Source organism: Suillus bovinus (assembly GCF_016758785.1).
Source record: "Suillus bovinus strain UH-Sbo-P2 chromosome Unknown EDB93scaffold_13, whole genome shotgun sequence".
Lineage (NCBI taxonomy): Eukaryota > Fungi > Basidiomycota > Agaricomycetes > Boletales > Suillaceae > Suillus > Suillus bovinus.
In genome coordinates, this window is record NW_024542069.1 from 122614 (window position 1) to 138945 (window position 16332).

The 16332-nt window shown below is 48.5% G+C and overlaps 5 protein-coding genes across 5 annotated transcripts; 2 read left to right on the forward strand and 3 right to left on the reverse strand.

The window, feature by feature from the left end:
- Positions 1 to 722: 722 nt before the first annotated feature.
- EDB93DRAFT_1248172 (D-xylose-proton symporter) lies at positions 723 to 3480 on the forward strand (the record flags this gene model as incomplete). The annotated part of the gene is made up of 19 exons (XM_041452681.1): positions 723 to 856; positions 918 to 954; positions 1023 to 1040; positions 1089 to 1166; positions 1221 to 1274; positions 1406 to 1487; positions 1540 to 1682; positions 1734 to 1746; positions 1796 to 1983; positions 2033 to 2341; positions 2405 to 2413; positions 2464 to 2488; positions 2544 to 2617; positions 2670 to 2838; positions 2886 to 2942; positions 2992 to 3073; positions 3132 to 3232; positions 3285 to 3313; positions 3370 to 3480. The coding sequence occupies 19 exons, from the start codon at positions 723 to 725 to the stop codon at positions 3478 to 3480; spliced, it is 1713 nt and encodes a 570-aa protein (XP_041309908.1).
- A 1111-nt stretch (positions 3481 to 4591) lies between these two features.
- On the reverse strand, positions 4592 to 6231 carry EDB93DRAFT_1326936 (uncharacterized protein; the record flags this gene model as incomplete). The annotated part of the gene is made up of 3 exons (XM_041455071.1): positions 5140 to 6231; positions 4750 to 5088; positions 4592 to 4717 (listed from the first exon to the last, which is right to left on the reverse strand). Exons 1-3 carry the CDS (start codon positions 6106 to 6108, stop codon positions 4592 to 4594), a joined length of 1434 nt encoding a protein of 477 aa, XP_041309909.1. The 5' UTR covers positions 6109 to 6231.
- EDB93DRAFT_1131836 (succinate dehydrogenase) lies at positions 6232 to 8994 on the reverse strand (the record flags this gene model as incomplete). The annotated part of the gene is made up of 12 exons (XM_041448978.1): positions 6232 to 6565; positions 6616 to 6733; positions 6788 to 6886; positions 6938 to 7242; positions 7294 to 7343; positions 7392 to 7691; positions 7745 to 8216; positions 8266 to 8343; positions 8403 to 8444; positions 8583 to 8694; positions 8758 to 8813; positions 8866 to 8994. The coding sequence occupies 12 exons, from the start codon at positions 8992 to 8994 to the stop codon at positions 6416 to 6418; spliced, it is 1911 nt and encodes a 636-aa protein (XP_041309910.1). The 3' UTR covers positions 6232 to 6415.
- Positions 8995 to 9130: 136 nt separating this feature from the next.
- EDB93DRAFT_1248175 (uncharacterized protein) lies at positions 9131 to 10544 on the reverse strand (the record flags this gene model as incomplete). The annotated part of the gene is made up of 2 exons (XM_041452682.1): positions 9131 to 9858; positions 9911 to 10544. The coding sequence occupies 2 exons, from the start codon at positions 10542 to 10544 to the stop codon at positions 9131 to 9133; spliced, it is 1362 nt and encodes a 453-aa protein (XP_041309911.1).
- Positions 10545 to 13219: 2675 nt separating this feature from the next.
- On the forward strand, positions 13220 to 16288 carry EDB93DRAFT_1081160 (uncharacterized protein; the record flags this gene model as incomplete). Its single annotated transcript, XM_041445595.1, has 15 exons — positions 13220 to 13459; positions 13547 to 13641; positions 13695 to 13725; positions 13778 to 14023; positions 14077 to 14246; positions 14298 to 14361; positions 14413 to 14453; positions 14506 to 14738; positions 14792 to 14944; positions 14998 to 15043; positions 15097 to 15236; positions 15287 to 15406; positions 15454 to 15652; positions 15715 to 15879; positions 15928 to 16288. The coding sequence occupies 15 exons, from the start codon at positions 13220 to 13222 to the stop codon at positions 16286 to 16288; spliced, it is 2304 nt and encodes a 767-aa protein (XP_041309912.1).
- Between the last annotated feature and the right edge of the window lie 44 nt (positions 16289 to 16332).

The window sequence follows — 16332 nt, forward strand, 5'->3', positions numbered from 1 at the left end:
CGGACATGGCATGATAGAAACGATATTAGAAACCTTGCCAATGTGCATGTCGCATGACTTCTGCGACTCGTCAACGTCTCGACACAGATTTTGGCACAAGCGCTTCCTCTCGCTAAATTTAGCTTCGAGCTAGCATCACCAAGTTAACTTTGCAATGCGGCCATATCAGAGACCTCTTAGTTACTGGCTGGGTCCTTGTTGTATGGCCCATTTTGACAAGCATTTTTGCGCGTCTTGGTAGTTCATATTGAACGTTAGTGATAGCATAGAGGCAAGAGGGACCAGCATTTTCTCCATAACAGTGCCCACAGTAATCCTTGTTTGGAAGCATCGTTACGTGGCGACGCAACGCTCCTCACTCTTTTTAGCATTGTGACGAATGTTCAAACGTTCATCACTCCTCAGCTTCTGCAGATTGCCAAATTCCAATCATCCACGGTTTCTCTGTTCATGCTGACACGCGTTGGCACCACTGCCCGAGACTGTTAGATGACTCGTTCTCGTTCCGATAGGGATGGGTTATCTAATTCTGATATGTCGATCGGGGATCCCGTGGACTCCTGCAGAGCAGCCTCTCTTGCGCCGGAGTGGATTTTCCTCGTTGGTAATCGTGCCTTTGAATCAGGTCAATAGACTAAATCCAAGTGCTCATTGTACCATGCTCTAGCTATAAAGCGTGTCATGTTCTAAATCTGAAGCATCAGTCCCCCCTCCTTGCATACATGCCCCAATCACTGCGTTCAGATTCGACTGGGTTCAAGCAAGAGGATTGGAATATCAATACTGTCTCTGACTTGGCCCTCACTGACCCCCAAGGTCGCGTTGGATTCAGAGGCCTTTTTGAAAATAAATTTCTGTGAGTGGTTTTGAAGGATAGCATGGATTTAAATGAATGATGAGAAATATTTGTGACGCAGACTTGGTATATCGCTATTTTTGACTCTTGGAGGATTCGTGAGTTTTTTTTGTCACAGTATGGATGTCTGTCAGTAATGTTGTGCCTTGTCACGTATATTCAACAGCTCTGTGGGTACGACCTAGTGAGTTGGAAAATCTCCTCACATGATACTAGTCTAACTGCATATCAGGGAGTCCTCAGTAATGTGCTTGCTATCGAGTCTTTTGGAGCGAAGTTCCCAGAGATCTACACGAATGGAACGCTGAAGGTAAGGGTGATGTTCCAATAGATTTCTGCCCTGTCAGAGTAAAACTACTTTTAGGGATGGCTTGTCTCTACATTTGTGCTTGGCGAGTCAACGTGGCACACCGCAAGCGTATGCTAGCTGATCTACGTCCGCAGCGGCCTGGTTCGGAGCTAATGTGAGCGGCCCTGTCTGTGACAAAGTGAGATACACTATTTGGAGAGATAGCCCAATAAGTCTGATTATGATTGACTAAAACCCAGATCGGACGAAAAATTAGCATAATATGCAATGCTGTAATCTTTGCTCTTGGTAGTTCACTCCAAGCATCTGCCACGTCTCCCAGTAAGTTCCATTTCGTCACACCTATCAGCTTCGCTGAAAATCATTTTACTAGTTTACCTGTTCGCTGGTCGCGCTGTTGCTGGTTTGGCAATCGGTTCTCTGACACATGTCGTCCCAATGTATCTCGCTGAGATATCATGCCCCCAAATTCGCGGATCTTTAATTTCTCTGCAACAACTCGCTATTACATCCGGGGTGAGTGAGAAACCGGTACTGAAGTCATGCAACTAACGCCACAAAATGTAGGTTATTGTCAGTTGTGCGTAGCAGTCTGCTTTCGTAAGTTGGTATATGCTCATTACTCAAAGACTGGATCACGTATGGTACATCACATATCGGGGGAACCCGATGTGCTCTGGGAATATTGTACACCAGTGGGACGCTTCAGAACATGCTTGCATTCAATCCTCATACCGATGTCCCGCATGGCGGTTGCACTGGTCAAACACAAGCGTCATGGAGAGTTCCGCTTGCATTCCCAATATTGCCTGCCTTGGTGTGTTGGCTATATTCTATGCCTCCTCCTCATACCTATGGAAGTGTAGTGTCTTGCTATAGGAATGTTCTTCATGCCATACTCGCCCCGTTGGCTCGTTGAGCAAGGCCGCGAGGTGGATGCTCTGGCGACCCTGTCACGTCTTCGACGAAAACCTGCTACAAATTTTTCGGTTCGCACTGAATTCCTGGAGATCATGACTGAAGTTTGTTTTGCGAAAGAGGTCATGGAAATGGCATATCCTGATGCGGGGCCAGTCGCGCAGGTAATCAATAAATACCTTGCATTGGTGTCTAGCTGGCCAAAGGCCAAGCGTATAATTGTTGGATGCCTCATTATGATGCTCCAACAAAATATGGTGGGCTTTCAAATTACATTTTTTGTCTTGTCATGTAGTGATTGATGTATCGTGGGTTGTTAGGGAGTGAACGTAAGTCGTGGTTCATCCTTCTGGAACTAACATTGCTTACTTCGCTCAAGACACTTTTCTATTTAGTGCCCATGAGTAAGCTTCGCGACAGATCCTAACTGTTGGATTCAAAGTTCACTCTTATCCACAGTTTTCAGGCAACTAGGCCTTAATCCCAATACTACTACCTTCCTGATTGCCACTGGGGCTTATTCGATTGTTCACGTGAGTCCAAATATAGACAACGTCGCGTATAAGCTCCTCATTTTGTTCCAAGACGCTCGCTACTTTACCTGCTATCTTTCTTGTCGATAGTGTGGGCAGACGACTTATACTAATATCTGGTGCCGCTGGATGTTTAATTTGCCTTGCAATCGTAAGTTCTATCGCAAATGTGTACGGCAAGGATTGGCCAGCGCATTTAGTATCGGCTCGTATTGCCATTGGTGGGTTTGCTGTAATTACCTAGAGAATATGTTGAACTGTCTTACAGTCTTCGTGTTTTTCTATGATGCCATCTTCTCTTACTCGTGGGCTCCGATGGGATGGGGTGCGTGACTCGTAATCTATCTCCTTCGAGGATTTAATACCTTGGTTAGTTGTTACCAGCGAGATATTCCCGTTGCACCTCCGGTCCACTGCTATGTCCATCACCACATCGACGATGTGGTCATCGAACTTGTGCAGTCTTATTATCTTCTTCGGTTTATCTGGTGTTGACATTCGTTGTGCTAATTAGCGCGGCTGGACTCTATGCGCCGACGACGATGGATCCAAGTGTGGGTGGGGTAGGGTACTACATATATGTCGCGTCTTCTCTTGCCGCGCTACTCTTAGCCAGTACGTCAAATCCCTAAATTACGTGCAAAAGCATGGTTAACTCGCTTTCTAGCATTCTTTATCCCAGAAACAAAGGGCCAGGTAAGTCTTTTTATGTACGCATGCCCTGTTCGAACATGGCTGACGATGTTGTACAGTCCTTGGAAGAAATGGATCTTGTGTTTCGTGATAATGCTACTGATAGTCAGCAAAAACGCAAGAAGGGCATTCGTCGGGAGCTTGGTCTGCATTCACTGGGCGCACTGTAGATCTAGATGATTTTCTGGCTGGTCCATATTATTTAAATCTATTTATCTATCATGTATACTATGAGCTCCTTGATCCTCAACATTTTTACCTCTGCATGTTCTTCCACGGCATCATCGGTATCGCGGCCCTTGATCGCGGAGTTCCAGTTCGAACTCCGACTGATAATAGGTTGTGGACACTTTTCATCGATTTCATCCCGACTCCCCGCGCGTCCCATAGGATTCAGATGAAGCTCTCATTCAGACAGGTTTACGATGCGATTTCCACTACGGCGAAAATCCCTCGTAGACATGTCAGCATGACTTTCAAACATCATAAGATGGGGCATGTACCACGTAGGCACTTAGACTAGTCATTGTACTACATTGTCCCTCACCTAGTCGGTATTTACTATTTAATTTTGTGATGCTGATAGCGATGCCAATTACGAAAGTGCTTACGATGGAGTTTGTTGTGTCGAGTGCAGTTGGATAAGGACTGTTCCAACGTCTTCATGCTACGTGACGGTACACACTGGCGCAGCGTGGAATATGAATCATTTTTCCACAAGCTGGTATATTCTTATGGTCAGAAGACCGTATCATTCTTTCTGAATCAGTAGGTCACAGGGTCAGTCGCCAGCGCACATTAGGTGTCAACATTTACACATGAAGGTCAAAGTTGCACACTGCAGAAACACCAAACATCAATTTGCATTCATCACGACCGCATACACTACGACCAGAGTAAAAACCTGACACCCAACAGAGAAGGATAGAAACCCAATCCTAACCACAAGCAACCCAAATCTCAGACCACAACCACACTCAAGCGCTCACCACACACAAGCTCACTCGATTTCGTCAAGCCCTAGGGCGAGAAACAAGTGGAACATGTGGCGGGAGACAGCGTCGAGAAAGAAGTGCCAGACATAAGAAGTTTGCGGGGGAGGGGACGGAACGGGGGAAATGGGGTAGAACAGACACAGGATTTGGATGTAGGTGCGTAGGCGTAGGCAAGTGTGGATGGTTGACAAAGCGTGGTGCCAAATACAAAAAAAACGAAACTGAGACCACGAGAAGCCGAAATAAAGCAAGATAGAGTAGGAGATAGATGGAACATAAACAGCTTTTATGGGAACGAAAATGATGATGACAAGTCCGATGAGTGATGAGATGGATGGATGCGAAAGACGATAACAATGATAGATATATCGCGGAAACCGATGATGTTGGTTGAGCGCTTGATGAAGGATGTCTAGAAGGTTCAACATGTTAGTAGACGCTGACCTCGTCCCACACCAGCGCATCCGAGAAGTCAATGTCAACATCGAGGGTAGTGCTCGAGTCGATAACGATGTCCTGCGAACTCGGCAGCATCTCAAGTAGTCTTTCTATTCCCATCTCTACATTGACTTGTTCCGCCCAGTCAGCTGTGTTGATCCCACTCGTAACATGCCCTAGGCCAGCCTTCTTGGTAGAAGTGGGCTCACTCAGCACCTGCGTGCTGTTCGCGTCTTCTGCCGAAGGGCAAGCGCCTGGAAGAGCGCAAGCGCCAGTCGGCGGTGACGCGAGGATCTCTGCGAACAGGCGCGTAAGGGCAGCGTCCGTGGCTGCCTCGTCTTCATGCTAAAAGAACACGGTGAGTGACTATATGCTTTGGAGTAGTAGGTAACTAACCTCGATCGCAGCACTGTGGGAACATCTGGATGCCCTCGCCGGTCCTGTGATTAGACGTATGCTGCCCACCCGCTGCAGGGACACTGCCGCGTGAACGGTAGTGGTCGCCACCCGTGCTAGGTGGCGAGTGGGAGCATGTGCAATCGAGGAGAGGTCGAGACTTTCCTGTGGTGTGTCAACAAGTGCTGGTAAATCGGTTGGCGTGAGATCTGATAGAGTAAATGCGGGACTGGGTGGGAAGTCGAATGAGTCACCCAAAAACAACATGGGGCTGTCTGTGAGCGTAGAATGTGTTGGCGCAGGAGAAAGTGGGTAAGAAAGGGATGCTAGGGAGGTCGATTTAGGTGATGAAGGGGTTGGAGATGCTGAGTCCGTTGTTGAAGGAGATTTTGCTGACTCAGGTGATGGTGCGCAAGTAGATGAGAGGATTTGAGGCGAGCTTGAAGTTTCGTGGAGAGCAGACGGGTTGGCGCCTTGGGTTGCCAGGGTCCGCAATACTGCCTCGTAACCCATTTCAAGTGTTCGAATGCGTTCGCGCAGTTCGAGATTCTCACGTTCTCGTTGCTCCTCGGCACGTTTTCGCTTGCGCTCTTGCTCCTGCTCAATAGTGACAACCTCGGGTTCCGATGCGGAACTGACCGAGGGTGAAGCAGGGATGGTGATTGGGACACCAGCGCGAAGGCGTCTATTCTCTTCCTCAAGTTCGGCGACTCTGCGCTCGAGAAAGGAATATTGAGCTTTTCTGCGGTCGCGTGAGTTTTGTGCTGCTATGCGATTGCGGTGTGCACGGGCCTCTTTGCGCTCTTCCGGTGTTACGGCTGAGCGAGGGCGCTTACGTGGGGGCTCCTGTATTGATGCATCAGGAGAATCTGCATGAGATGATGAGGGAGATGCAGGACGCTTGAGGAAAGAAGAGGACGGAAGAGAAAGATTCGATGGGTCGACGAAATTTGTTGAATGTGATGACATGGTTACACGTATGCAGTTAACTTGGCGAAGCGCTCAGGTTAGTCTTTTGGTCGTATATATCGTTAAAAAGAATGCTAGAGTTAACGCTTGGAAAACCGGGTGCAGGAGCAGCAGGACGTGGCCATGAAGAGAAAGTACACGTAGACAGGACACGTAGACAAAACTATAGACACAGCCACAAATTCTACAAACACAAATAAACTGCGCAGCCGTCACCTGATCATAACCCCGCAGTCGGCGGCAGCGCAAACAATATAACCGAACAAATCCCTCTGGCTCCGCCGGCGGAGGATAAACCAAATACAACTCAATATGTACGTTTGAATGGTGGGACTGCCTTGCATTCATTTTCATCCAGAGTCTTGTCGATAACACCGCGGTACTTGATAGTAACGTCGGGTGAATCCACTTTATCTTGCCACGTAAGAGTGTGCTTCATCCAGTTGTCATCATCACGCTAATACAGAACAGGTTAAACATATCCACTGAAATGATATTAATACCAACTTCAGGGTAGTCCTCACGAGCGTGAGCACCTCGTGACTCCTTACGAGCTGCTGCGGCCGTCATAGTTTGGACTGCGCATTGTAGAAGGTTCCGCAGCTCGAGAGTCTCAACAAGATCACTAAGGTAATGACGTGAGCAAGGAGGGTTCGGCACAAATAAATGCCAACTGTACGAGTTCCAAATCATACTTCTATCCTTGATACCAATATTGTCAAATGATTTGTATATCTGACGGATCTTTTGAACACCTTCGTCGAGACTCTGCTGTGTGCTACGTGGATCGTCAATTTCGATTTGGTCGCATGAAGATGACAGACCACACCGGAAGAGAGCGGCATTATATTGCATGGCTTTTTGCATCTCCAGCCTTATATTGGCAGTAGCCACTGGGCCATTTGCATTTCTGATTTGGTCCAAGAACTCAATAGACTCGAGGCCAGCTTCGTTAGGGATAGCCTTATGGAGCTTTCCGGGAGTCAAGTCCTCCATGATATGATGGGCACACGCACGACCGAAGACGACAAGATCCAGGAGGGAGTTGGCGCCAAGACGGTTGGCACCGTGAACCGAGACACAAGCAGCCTCGCCAGCTGCATACAGACCAGGGACAGTCTTGTCCTTGCCATTCTGACCACGGTTCATGAGTCGACGCGAATGGCACAACTGGCACAAGCTCACCTCGTCAACAGTCAGTACCTCACCACTATATCGGGTAGGAATACCACCCACTATCAGAAAGTCAGCTCAAGTCCGAACAGCACAGTAGAGACATTAACTGTTGTAATGGACAGTGGGTAGCACTGGAATGGGCTGCTTTGAGACGTCGACTCCAGAAAAAATAGCAGCAGTCTCAGATATGCCGGGCAACCTCTCGTGGATAACTTCAGGAGGTAAATGGCTGAGCTGAAGGTGTATGTGGTCCTTCTGAGGTCCAGCACCACGTCCTTCACGAATCTCGATCGTCATCGAACGAGATACGACATCACGGGAAGCAAGATCCTTGGCGGTAGGTGCATAACGCTCCATGAAACGTTCACCCTCAGAGTTCAAGAGGTAGCCGCCCTCGCCACGACAACCTAATGCACGTTCAGCCACGAGGAGGCAAATAACTCATAGAAAAGAAAATGACCCTCAGAAATAAGGCAACCAGCGCCATAGATACCAGTTGGGTGGAACTGAACAAACTCTAAATCCTGCAAAGGAAGGCCAGCACGAGAAACCATTGCATTACCATCGCCCGAACAAGTGTGTGCACTCGTGCAGCTGAAATACGCGCGACCGTAACCACCTGTTGCAAGGACTGTCTCATGAGCCCTGAAGCGATGGAGCGTGCCGTCCTCCATGTTGAGCGCGATCACTCCAACGCACTCGCCATCCTGCATAATCAAGTCCAACGCAAAGTACTCGATGAAAAACTTTGTGTCGTGTCGGAGCGATTGGCCGTAAAGGGTGTGGAGGAGAGCGTGACCGGTACGGTCGGCAGCCGCAGCACAGCGGTATGCTTGACCGTCTTTGCCATAATTCAAAGAATGACCACCAATGGCACGTTGGTATATCTTTCCATCCCTAGTACGGGAGAATGGAACACCATAACGTTCAAGCTAGAAACAGATGTAGGTCGCACAAGCAGATATGTAAGATTGACCCTACCTCAAAAACTGACCCGGGAGCTTCGCGGCACATATAATGAATAGCATCCTGGTCGCCAAGCCAGTCAGACCCTTTGACCTGTGGAACATCAGCTCGATTAAACCACTCGGGAGCATAACATATCAAAGGACCCGAACCGTATCATACATGTGCCATCGCCAGTCGTCTTCCGTCACGTTCTACAGGAAACTCATCAATGAAAAGAATGCAAAGACCTCAAGGTGTGCTTACACCTAGAGCAGCGTTGATACCACCCTGGAAGATGTAATATATGAGTGTGTCTGTGTCAAACACTGCTGAGCATCGCTGCAACATACCTGTGCTGCGACAGTGTGACTCCGGGTTGGAAATAGTTTGGTGATGCAAGCCGTGTTGAAACCAGCTTTCGCAAGACCGAAGGCGGCGCGAAGGCCCGCGCCACCAGCACCACTAATTATATCAAGCAATACATTTAAGTCTATTAATTTCTCATTATTTCAGAACACTACTCACACTACGATAGCATCGTATTCATGTTCGATAAGAGGATATTTGCCTGAAGACCAGGACTAGATAGTCGTTAAGATGTCTGGAAAAATGGGAGCCGAGGGATATCATTACCTTAACACCCTCTGCCTTGATCGGATTAGTCGCCACGATTCTCTTGACGGGGAGCGAAATAGAAAAATCGCGCTGGGGACGAAGCAATGCCCTAGAGAGCACCGCCTTGGATACTGACTTCCTAAACATCGTCGTCGACAGCGGCGAGGGTTACAAATAAAGGAGCAACTTCCACAGAAAGATAGGTAATTTCATCAGCTGAGGACGCTCACGGCACGTCGTTGGACAAATCCCGTAACTAGCCTAGGCCGTATACATGTCGCAATCAAGTCCAACCAATCACAACGGGAGAGTATGTAGCAAGAGAAGCTACGAACTTCCGAACTAGTTCAGACTGCGCATGTTTCTTAAAGCCCCTCATCTTGACCTCGCGGACAGGCATCCCCGCCGCCTCCCTGATCTGCAATAGTTGGAGTAGCAACGACCACTCGAACTGCATATCGTCAAACAAAAGTGTCCGCAAATTCGGGAATGCATCTCTTCTCCCCGCACATGAGAGGAAGCCCATCAACTGATTCACGATACATTTGGAGACTGAGAGTGTCGTTATGCCTGAAAATGCATGAGCAAGGGCATGCCACCCATCGTGTGCCATGGACCTGCTACACAACGTGAGAAGGCGTACGGAGGGGAAGGGCGGTGCTCCACGGTTCAGCTTGTCCACGAGCGACTGGAGATCACGTGATGAGGTCGCAGTGTGGAAATCCAATACCAGCTCGCGTAGTGCGGGGGCACGTATTGCCCGGAAAATGGTAGGCATATATGTCCTAGAAATATTCGGTCCAGGCTTTAGGACCATTGTCCGAAGCAAAGGTAATTCGACGAGTGGGATATCCCTGCTGCGAACATAATCCACGGGTTCACCGATTAGCGTGAGATAAGTCAGTGAAGTGAGATGAGAGAGTAGGTTGCTGAAATTCTCAGGGGAAAGACCGGAAACCCACAAGCCGTTTAAGGTAAGCATTGTAAGGCGATCTGCAGATAGGAACAGGTCTGAGGAGATGGATGAGAACTTTCCTAGTTCGACAAACGAGTAAAGGCAGACCTTCAGTGAACAAGATATGTCTGCTATTCGGGATATCAAGCGGATAGTGCACAATAAGTTCTTCTAGCATTGGAGCCTTTATGCGCTTGAACCCATCTAGAAGTTTGGGGAATGGGAAAGCCCCGTGAACTTCCAAGCGGCGACAGACATGAATGTGTGAGAGAATAATGCGGGATATGCGCGAGTAATCTGGGTCAACCTCAGGCGAGCCCTGACTGTGAAATTCACGATGAATGCCAGTGAATCGCATGTCAAGCAGCTGACCCTGTGAGCGGGTCAAGTAAAGATTGACAAGATCTACATTCTGGCGGAGGGAAAGTTGGATCTCTGTCCAAAGAGACGGCATCGCGAGCGCTACAGCTCTCCAATGCTGTGAAACACTCGCAAGCAAAAGCTCAGGCCTGGGGCGGAGGCGTAGACTGGTGAGGGCACATAAAGAAGAGTAGTCTTCATCTGGTCTAGTTGCTTTGACTGTCTCTACAAATATCATCTCGAGGAGCTCGTTCGGGATAAACGAGATATACGACACGCCATACGTCACTAGTGTGTGGTTGAGGCGTAGCGCCTGCGCGTCCATGATGCGACACAACGGTCGCTTTGTCTTCCCCGGCAGTCTTGCAAGGTCTTGCGTCATAGCGACGCACTCAACTCTGGGCGTTATAATCCTAACCCACCAATTCGATTCATCAGACATGGACATACACAAAGCAGGTCACTCACATTATCTGCCTCCTGGTAGTCTTGGTAAAAGAGGCTCACAAAATGTGGTCAATAGTTCTCAGCATTGAGAAACCACGCATTTTATAGACGATAACATCAAACCACATGCAGTAACCGGGTACCTATTTCATCCAGTCGCCAAGTGACACCGGAGTTGATGAGGCATATCTCCAGGGCTTGCTTACCCGACTAGGAGGGCGGAGACGAAGAAGCGGCAAAACGAGCTCAGTGGAACTTGTTATCTGCAACATGAAGTTTGTATATTTACGTCAGCTTTGATGCTCCGCGGTGACAACACACGGCATATTCCGTGAACTATGACTAACCCGGAATGGGCGCTTCGATGACCCTTGGCACCGCCCGCGCATCATAATCTCACACGGTCAACGCCCATACGTCAGTCTCCCAATTCATGACATTAAAGACTGTTCTTCATAGTCTCAGCCTTATACCGTGGCTGTAGGAGTAAGATGCCACTCAGATTCTTCAAGCGATGGCCCATCTCGCTGAGGGCATTTCCTTCGAGGTCGGATCAAAGCTGTTGATAATTTGCGCCGAAACTTCTGTTCCGCAGGGTCAATTTGACGTTCTTCAAACGACAGAGGCGCTGCTTGTTACCCGAATCGACTGCGCACGCAACGGCCTACGATATGAAACATAATCAGAGTTGGAATAGCTATTTGAGGCGCGCAGTCATATTGGTGAGCCACTGTAGCAGTCCGAGACCGCTGTGTTTGCCAAACGGAACGGTTGACCTTCCGGCTCCACCGTATAAGCATCACGCAAACAGTGAGCCACGCCACATTTTTTGACCATTGATAGTAGCCCAAGCTTGAATCACTATCGATGGTAAAAAGAACCCAGCTTCTTCCATCAATGGTGTGTTTATGGCAGTCCACCAAGGCCCAGTGACTGACGGTGTTCAGGTCATCCGTATGAGCTCAACAGCTGCTGCTACCTATACGCCCTATACTATTGGAACCGCTACGTAGCATCTAAAGCTTGACTGAAAACTTTTCGCGAATCTCGATAGGTCGTGGGCAGGCGCATGAAGTTACTGTATCCTCATGTCAGATCTTGCCAAGCCACGGTGCACGGCTCTGCGAGGATTATGCTTTACATTGCAGTCGCGGTAGGACAAATTCACTTCTTCATGGGAAAGGAAGCAACACCCTTTGATCCCTTCAACGGGGAAATGTATCTACTTGGCAATGTCACCACTTGCTGATGAGTCAAGTCTGCGACCTAAACCTTTTGCAACTTGCTCTCAACTCCGCTCTCTTACAAATTGTTTCCGCGATAATGGCGTAATGACCCAGGCTCAGTCCACAAGTTCTCCACAACCTTTCATCTGGCTGCATCACTACAGACGTGCCGGTCGTTACACACCGGATATCTTAATATCCTGTCAGCTGCTGAATTACAATTCAAAATGTTCTCAGGATTTCTCTTTCTGGGAAGCATCGAGTTCTCCTATTCATTAAAGAAGAAGCTTGCGTCAACCCGGAATGGGGTTTCTATTGACGCAGTCACCGCGGCTCGCCTTCCAAGCAGCCAAAGTCGATGGAAATGCCGGTACTGCGCTCTGCGGCAACTCTAAGAAGGTACTCAATCTGCTCTCATGTGCTCCGTCCCACTACGGGCCGAGTCACACGGGTTTCCCATGTTATAGGGTGTTCAATCGATTGTGGTGCTCACTATCATTTTCTGCAACAAACGTCGAGACACCTCGTTGCCCGTTTGGATCTCGGACAGCATCTCCTTGCGCAGTGTAGGCTTATTATTTCCAGTCAGGAACAATGAACATCCCTGCCCTGCCAAGCTTCCACAGGATGGAATACCACTAACGTTCTTACAGCAAGTACTTGGGGCGTCGTAAGCCGACCTATGTTTTCTTTTGTCCCAGGAGTGGCTAGCGTTATGGTTTTCAGTTTACCATACAAGGTCACTGAGTGAAGCATCTTTGAAGCTTAGGAGTGGTGCCAGGTGGGAAACAGTAATAGTTGTTGTCGGCACCTTCATCAACATGCGTGGAATGCACGTATGAGGAATGCATTATGAACTTGTGAGCATCAGATAAGTTGTGCAATCAACATCGTTCCAGTGGGCAATATCATGACGGGCTGATTAGCATTTTTTAACGACTCAAACTTGAATAAGCCTAGCAGCTGATAAATGAAAACTCCTCAACTAAAGATATGCCGTGATTGTTCCAATAAAATTTCTTTCAATGACCCTGAAGTTATTCGATGCCGACTCGGTCCACTCGATTTGGCTGTGATCACAAAGGTTGGAGGCTACATTTTTTTCGAATCCAGATCGAATTCGACCAGTGACTGTGTTAATACCTACTATCAATGAAACATTAACCAGCAGTATTAAAAAAGAACGTAAATCGTTGGCTAACCCCTGCGTAGTGCGACTGATCCGGACGACTGCACTAGAGTGTGAGGAGATATGAAAAGTGAGAGGAGGTCAAGTGATTGGACCAAAGTCGCGTAAGAAGACCTAGCGGAGACTAGCGGAGACTATAGTATACACTTCCTTTGGCAGTGACGAAATATTGCGCGCGCTTTACGGCCACCCATCATGTCCTTGTCTCCATCTGCAGCAACATCCAACATCTCAGATATCCCATCTAAACGGCGCAGGACGCACAGTCTTATCGCACAAAATAGCAACAATAATTTGAATCATCAGGACATGAGCCAATCTCCTGCGGACACAGCCCACTCGTCACAACCGCCGCAAGCTGCCGCACACATACCAAAGAGAGGCGCAAGAGCTTGTACTGCTTGCAGGAAAGGTAAAAACAGATGTGAAGGAGAGGTACGTCTATTAAAGACCCGCTTGTGATCATCCCCCTCTGCTCACTGGCCCGACTCTCCCGCCCCGGCCCGGCGTCACATTCTTTAGGCTCCTTGTCGTCGATGTCAGTTGAGTGGAACTGCTTGTGTTTTCGAGAAGCCAGAGAAAAAAAATACAAATTCTATAACTGGGGCCAGTGTCGAGTAAGCTTCAGATCGGGCAAACTGGAGCCATCATCACTTACACCACACAATAGGCGCTTGTCTCGCCTCGAGGGTCAATATCTGGTACATGTTCAAAGCTTATCCTTTGAATTTATCTGACGATATCGTATTTTAGGTTATGCAGAGTCAAATGATCGGCATGCAATCCTCTTTGGACCGCATCTTGTCCACCGTTCAGAGCCAGGCCTACGGTACTCAGCACCAAGGTTACGCTGGGGGCATGACTTCCGGGGCTAGTCGTGATGGTTCAGGATTTATGTCACGCAATGGGTACGATGCACACGGACATGTGGGAGGGCAAAGTTCTCAGCCACGCTCCCAAACCAGATCATTCCCGCCACTTCCGGGATTTGCTCCACCGGTTGGTCCGCTTGCGAGATCAATCTATAAACATCATTTCTGATAAACTTTTAGCCTCACAAATACGCAACTTATGGAATTGTGCCCAGCACTACCCCATCGTCAGATGACGAGTCTGAAGAAACGCTGCCTCGTGCCTCGCTCAACGCGCCTATCGAAGCTCTCCAAGGTTTGGCAAATGCTGCCGCCGAAGCAGCTGCTGCACCATCCGCATCCCCACCAAGGTACTTTCATATCTGCGGGCTGCACGATTATGCTGATCACTTAGAAAACAGGGTCAAGAAACGACCACGTGTGGAGCCCATTCCACGGAATGCATTTCCGCACGTCATCGAAAAGGTGAGCTGACGAAATACTGGACTGTGCACATGTTGTAATGCTATCGTCTAGGGCCTTGTCTCGGAAAGTGAGGCGCGGGAACTCTATCATATGTAGACGTTTCGTCAATTTGATCTTTTGTTTTGTTCTGATTCTTTGTCCAAGCTTCTTTGCTGGTTGCCATATCTTCATTCCTTTATTCGATCCGAATTATGACACATTCGAGAGCCTCATGGAACGCACTCCGTGGACATTTGACGCGATACTCGCCATCGCAAGCAAAATCAGGAGTGGAAATGGGCCGCTTGGCTCAACGTTTTACAAGTGTCTAGAAGAAGCGCAGGGTATTTCCCGTTCGTCATTATTTGGCCCGATAGTGAGGAAGGAGGCCGTTATGGGTGAGAGTTTCGTCTTGTACATTTTGGTGTACCATGTCTGATCAGTTTCATAGGGATGCTGCTTTTAGCCGCATGGAGCACAAATGGATGGCTTCCTAGTGGCCACGCAATGCGGATGGCATTAGATCTTGGTCTTCACCGAGCGTTAGAGAAGCTCGCTGATGATTCAGGGAAAAAACGCACTGAGGAAGAGGAACGTGACCTTGGTACGCATAGGAATGACTGTCCAGTTATCGTCCAGAACTAATGAACACCCCAGTTGTGTCAGCACGTATCTGGCTATGCCTATACTGGTTTGATCACCAGTATGTCAAAGAATTTTGACCTCTTACATTGCGTCTCAACAGTCTTTTTCCAGGATGAGTCTTGGCACCGGTCGCCCTATCGTACTGCGAGACGAGAGCTCCATTCGACACTGTCGTATTCTTTTGTCGCATCCAATGGTATCGCCAACGGATGTACGGTTGATCTCACAAGTGGAGCTCATCGCTCAAAAAAGTAAGGAAAAATTCATGAGGAAATATTAATACCTCATTCGTTATTTGTAGCCCAGATCTATGAAACTCTCGCTCCTCTCAATGGACAGGTTAATCATAATACGCTCGCCTTCATCCGGCGTGCGAATGTTGCACTCGACAAGTGGTGGCAGGACTGCGACAATCTTCATCGTTCGTAATTGCCTTTGTCCTCTCTACGTTCCTGATCGCCTATGCAGGTCAGACAATGGACGAGAATTCTCTTCTGAGAAAAATACTCGTTGGAGAATTACATTATGCTAAACTCTGGCTCGTCTGCGTAGCTCTTCGGGGTGTATCGTGGGATAAGATGCCTTTTGAGCAACGTGAACTTGCGTTCCAGGCGAAGGATGCAGCTTTTAATTGCCTTTCTGTCTTCCTCAACTCTGCTGAATACCGGTGAATTTCCGTTTGAATCGCATTCCGTTGCTTCGCTTAGATAATAACCACAATCATGACAGAGCGGCATTGAGATATGCAGTCCACGACAGTCTTGTAACAGCGGCATTTTCTGGTCTCTTCCTGCTCAAGATGGCAAACTTGTTTCCTGCAGAGCTTGACCTTGCCGCGATCACAGCGCAAGTCGAGCAGCTTGCACAGCTTCTATCTGATGTTGCAGCCGAACGGTGCGTTCCCCTGCTCTTTCTTATTTTTCAACTGATCCCCGCTTCTAGCTATGCCCTAACGCTACGTATAATGCTTGCCAATCTCCGGCGCAAAGTTGGAATGATCGCAGGGCTGAACGCACCTATGACTACCATGCCCCCACCGACCTTGAATGATGGAATTGTTGCACACGGCCCAGGGCCTTATGTTGATTCATCGGGATCTGCACCTTTTACAATGGAGGAACTGGGTTTCGCATGGCCGGGCGAGCGTGCCACGTTCAGTCCGAGCGCGATACCTATGTGGTTGCAGGAGAAGAACCTGACGGACCTGGGTTTACCTGTGAACGGGAGCGATGGAATCTTCATGGATGTAAATGGAATGCACGGCTGGAGTGGAGACTTTGCATCGATGCCAGGAGCATGGTGAGGACGCGATTGTACATATGACAGCGACAATTACGCGCGCTGAAG